General features: G+C 32.9%; 1 protein-coding gene across 3 annotated transcripts in view; it reads left to right on the forward strand.

The window, feature by feature from the left end:
- LOC149791227 (uncharacterized) overlaps window positions 1-2,782 on the forward strand; it is a 66,383-nt gene extending 63,601 nt beyond the window's left edge. For all 3 annotated transcript variants that reach the window (XM_089969698.1, XM_089969699.1, XM_089969700.1), the window contains one exon: window positions 970-2,782. In XM_089969698.1, the coding sequence (XP_089825824.1) occupies window positions 970-1,429 (460 nt within the window). In that variant the 3' untranslated portion in view covers window positions 1,430-2,782. The remainder of the gene's footprint in view (window positions 1-969) is intronic.
- Window positions 2,783-6,000: the final 3,218 nt, after the last annotated feature.

Below are 6,000 nucleotides of genomic sequence, written 5' to 3' on the forward strand. Positions count from 1 at the left end.
GAAGAAGAAAGGAATACTGGTAAAAGTGAGGACTTGGTGGAAGAAGTGGAGGAGTTAGAAGAAGAAGAAACCCAAAGGCCCTTTTCATGGCCACCCACATTTCTCGAAAGGAGAATGACTTTCAATTGCATACCCCTTTTTTTAAAAAAAATAATAAAAAAATCCCATATTCAATTTCCCTTGACGCTAGACAGTCCCACGATTTTTCTCCATGTTCAATTCCCCTTGACGCTAGACAGTCCCACGATTTATTCCCATGTTAAATTCCCCTTGACGCTAGATTGTCCCACGATTTTTCTCCATGTTAATTTTCCATTGACGCTAGAGTGTCCCAGGGGTCTCTGTAATGCTAATTCCCATTGACGCTAGGGTATCCCACTTAACTACTTGGGACATTATGCTATATGTCTGCGGCATGATGCCCCAGTGATAGACATCTCTATAAATTGCCTCACTGCATACACAGTAGCGATAAGACTGAAAAATTGTTAAAGCTACGTTAACAATCCAAATCACACACACACATACACACACACACATACATACATACATACATACATACATACATACGTACATACATACATACATTCACCATAGTTCTATGTTAAAAACATAAAATGAAACATAATTTTTATATACTCCATTTTTTCTAGCTTCACTAGAGCTTTCTACAGTCTGGAATAGCTTTATTGAAAGGTCTCCAATCCTAATGAAACAAAATATATGTTGTTTCCAAATTATGAGACACCCCCTAATCACACACCCCCCCCCCCCAATGAAACACATTAGTCGATGTAGATGATTTCACTCGGCATAGATTTAAATATGTTGTAAACATGATTGATTCGTAATAGTAACTGGACATTCTGCTACTAGTTCTTGTATCAAAGGGATATAAATATAATCGAATTTCAGAAGATTTCAATGTAAATGACAGTTTTATCTAAAACTGTTCTTAATAAATTGCAGGATCACCGCCACAAAGAAAGGGCTGCATTCTGTCCAAACTACAGCTGACTCTTCTGATCACAAAGCTGCGCTGTTCAAAGGAATACCTATGCTCGGCGTCAACGAAAAGGAAGTGAGTACCAACGATGGTGAAAATGAAATAAAGACGAAGGGCACTAGCAATGATTGTACCAATGACGGGGACGTAGCATCTGATCCTAGTTACGAATGTATACAGAATGAGAGCAACATCAAACATAGTAACGATCGTGTAGGGAACAGTACAGGGCAAAAAGATAACGCACATTCCACAAACTGTCAGTATGCCACGGTTGTCAAAGTGGGTACAAGTTCTCCAAAAATAGCCGAAAGAACCCCAGAGTCCGACACCAATACGTACGACATAACGTACGAACATCAAGAAAAAAACAGTGATACTGGTGACGATTATCAACATATATATGATCACGCCAAATTCTAACAATCCGGAATAAGCGTGCACCTACGAGAGTGAGGTTATGCCAAAGACCCACAACATAGAACAGATATAGATATTTGCGGTTGTTATACCATATGATAGCAATTTTGTGTTTAAATTTATGTCGACGTTTATTAATATGTCTTGTCTGTATCATTAAGCATACTCCGATGTATTACATGTAAAAGTTTCAATCATAGATTCATTCATCTGTATCATGCATGCGCCTGACAAACTATTTTATACTTAACAATGAAATTTTGAAATTTAGAAAGACATTAATGTTCTTATACTTTAACAGAAACTAATATGATCTCTGCTCATAATAATATAATACAACAATTGGAAATTTCAGTGCACATAGACAAAAGTGAATGAACGAAATATGCTTTCATAACAATATCGTAAAGTAGTTAAATACATTTAAGCTGAGTACAAAATCACGAAATTGAATGAAATAAAGATGAAGATTGACTATTTAATTAAAGAAATGAAGATAATTCTAAATTCTTAAACATTATATTATTGAAGGACATCGATATTAGTAAACATATTTTACAAAAGTACACACACACACACACAATTACACCCCTCTTTCAAGATAGTAAATATTTTTCCTATCAAATTATGATAATACACATTATGGCACTCCCTCATTCCAATTGAGATTAAAATATTACGATTTATGGTCGTAATAATAATTTGAAACAAATACAGATTTATATCTTCTCCATCTATTTGCCACATTAACCAGTTATTCAACTTTCCTTTGCCTTATCAAAGAACATCTCTTAATGTCATTGTAGATTTCAAGTGAAACAGTTGGCATGTGAAACGTTTTCCATTCTCGAATGTAAACACCGATTGAAAATTCAATTGTATTATCCTTTCATACATTAGTTCGTTTGTGTATAACTCCCATTTGCTGTGTTACATGATTAGAAACTGTATGATTTAATAAAGCTAGGTTTATATTTTTCATTTATAATGAATGTACTCTAAGCAGTAAGTCCATTTCAGTGATGCTGTTTTTGGAGACATGTCTCTTTGCGCTCAAAAGACACATGCAAATAAAAGAGTGAAAAAATAAAACAGTTTTTCAATTGTATCACCATTCTTGTGTAGAACAAAAATAAGCCTGAAATGTAATATATATTTGCCATTGATCCGTATCACTAATTTCCATTTCCTCAAATGAAAAAGTTATTTCTCTGATGAAATAAATTTCTGATATTACCAGTGTTTAAGGACGGCATCGATTTGAACCGATGCACTTGTATTAAGGGCAGTTTTCAAACATTTCAATATTGGATAATATGTGAATATTGTGTATGATTAAATACATTGTTTTTATTAGCATGTGTTTGTCATTATGATGTAACAGTATGCCAAATAGTAATTTTCTAATGAATTCATTGCCTGCTTCTTCCTATCCCGAAACATATGTATTTTCCAGCACAAGACTCGAGTACACTTATAAAAAAAATTTAGACATGTATTTAGTTTTCTCTCGGTGTCTATCTGTCTCTGCCCGCCTCTATTTTCATATTCAACCCCTTTTATCCTACCTAATATTTAAACGTCACTTCACGATACTGACATTTGACAACTGTCAAGATATATATTTGTAGGAAATCTGACATCTTTCAACAGAATGGGTCAAAAATGACAAGATGATATTTGAGAAAGGCACAAGCAAATGTTCAAAAGGGGATCTATTAAAGCGAAACTCAGTATTCTTTGCCCAAAAGTATCTTGTAAGAACGTATATACTGAAAGGCGTTTTCTCAGAATTAACACTTATATCGGGTGCTACAATAGGCAGCACCTGACACACACAGGCAGGTACACACACATACATACATTATATATATATATATATTACAATAGGTAACAATGTGGACTTCAGATTAGCAGATTGAAGGGGAGGTGATATTTTACAATGAAATTTAATCTTTCACGGACAATTCTATTCAAAATGACGACGATGAATCTCTAAGTTGAATAGAAGCATATGATATGACGATTGTTTTATCATATGGGAGCTATATTCACATTGAAAGCACTAATAATAATAACATTAATCATAATAACAACAACAACAACAATCATAAGAACAACAACAACAACAATCATAAGAACAACAACATTAATAACAATAGCAACAACAACATTAATAACAATAGCAACAACAACATTAATAACAATAGCAACAACAACATTAATAACAATAGCAACAACAACATTAATAACAATAGCAACAACAACATTAATAACAATAGCAACAACAACATTAATAACAATAGCAACAACAACATTAATAACAATAGCAACAACAACATTAATAACAATAGCAACAACAACATTAATAACAATAGCAACAACAACATTAATAACAATAGCAACAACAACATTAATAACAATAACAACAACAACATTAATAACAATAGCAACAACAACATTAATAACAATAGCAACAACAACATTAATAACAATAACAACAACAACATTAATAACAAACAAATATATATATATATATATATATATATATATATATATATATATATATGAATGATAGCTATAAGTAACAAATAATAATAATAACGTAACTTTATACGAGAGTATAAATGTGATAAGCCTTAATTCATAGATGACATGAAGCGGAGAAACACAATCTAACAAAGTGTAAGCAGTGCGTTTATCTCATGGAATCAAAATTAAATTATACTACAATGAAGTATGCGTATAACGTGTTTATACATATTACAACATGAAGAAGAATACAAAGACCCTTAATGCGTCTACAAAATAATTATGAACATAAAATAATACTCAAACAAATTGTAAATAGAATCGAAACACAGGTTTCGTTCCTCGTGTAAACGATCTTTAACAAGTATATATCGCTTTTAGAAAATGACAACTTTAGGCGTTATGCCTAAAGCAGATAAAAGTGAAGAAAACAGATTGTACTGAAAGTTATTCTGCTTCGTGATGATGAGAACATGATAAAAGGGATAGAAGGTGGCATGAAAATATTTTATGGAGAAAATAGATCCCTCCAGGATTTTGTTTGAGTTCTGTTTGCTGACATCTTCAACTACGAAGGTCAAACCCAGAGTATTGAAAAGAAAATGCTCGGTACCGATTTATATCGTACAAGTATGGTTTTCTATTTTGTAATTGAAGTGGTGGCCTCACCTTGAACCGGGAAGTGGGCGTGGTTTAAACAACAATTTTTTTTCTCTGATTGGCTGTAGATATTCATCACGAATCACAGTTCTGTATCATTGCTCCTTTCGAATGAAATTAAAACATGATTAAATAAAACAACGTTATTAAACTATGAGTTTATTTAATTGTTTATGCTGTTGAATTTAAATAGAAAAATAAACGATCACAAGTCCAACGAAGTATGAATTCAAATTATGAACCACAAAACTGGTTTATACAGTTTGCAAAGTGTTTCTTTCGTTTTGATACTTCGTTGAAAGTAAAATTAAACATTTAATCAATAAATCTTAGGCTAACAATTTACCAAAACAATCACTTTTCCTCTTATAGCGCAAATTCACATTTGTTTCAAAACTATTAAGTAGTTTTTGTATGTGTCTATCAGAAACACTGCAATGCATTTGCACCAAAATTTGTCACTTTTGGTGTTTCAGTGCTAAATGTGTGTGCAATTCCAGGCGTATCCAATGATCTAATCTATGTTACTTCCAAATTTAAATTGTTCTTCATATCGTGAAAATATCATTACAACCAGCGTTATTTACAAAATAATCGAACTACCAGAGGATAAAAGACCGGCGCGTCGCGTATCGATGCGTCTACTCGCAAGGACTAGGTATAAAACGATGGGGAGGAGGCGCATGCATTTTTCAAATGTGTTCGGTTGAAATTCACTGGATAGTGAGAACAAGTTATGTAAAGTTTAACAAAAAACTAAAGATGACACCAACAATAGTGAATGATCGGGCGGCATACACTGACAGTATAGAGTCAAGGGAAAATTAATATCAGGTCCCCTGTACATCATCATGGCATGCATACATTGACATTATAGAGTCAAGGAAAAATTAACATCAGGCCCCCTGTACATGATCATGGCATGCATTGTCACAGGATGAAGCCGGGTTGGGACTGGATTAGGGAAGACACCAAAAGCAACTGCGTATACAAGATGTTTATTTATAAACGCAATTTACATATAACAAATCTGACACCATTATAATCAAAAGATAAGGAAAATTATAAAGTTCCTAACATGGAACTATCAACAATTAACTCAACGAAGAAAACAAAACTCCACATTAATTTAACGAATGAAATTTCAAAACAAACGTGAAATGCTATCACCGATCAACAAAATAAAATTGACCTACACTCCAATATAAAGAGTCTTGAATGTATCGTTCAGATAACGATATTGAAAAGCAGTGTAAATTACTAACCTATCGTTCATAAAACGATATTGAAAAGCAGTGCAAATTACGAACCTATCGATCGTAACTAGATATTGAAATAGGAATGAATGAAATGATGAACCTATCAATCGTTCACACAACGGC

This window comes from Sinohyriopsis cumingii, chromosome 9 (genome assembly GCF_028554795.1).
Source record: "Sinohyriopsis cumingii isolate HCF-2022 chromosome 9, ASM2855479v2, whole genome shotgun sequence".
Classification (NCBI taxonomy): domain Eukaryota; kingdom Metazoa; phylum Mollusca; class Bivalvia; order Unionida; family Unionidae; genus Sinohyriopsis; species Sinohyriopsis cumingii.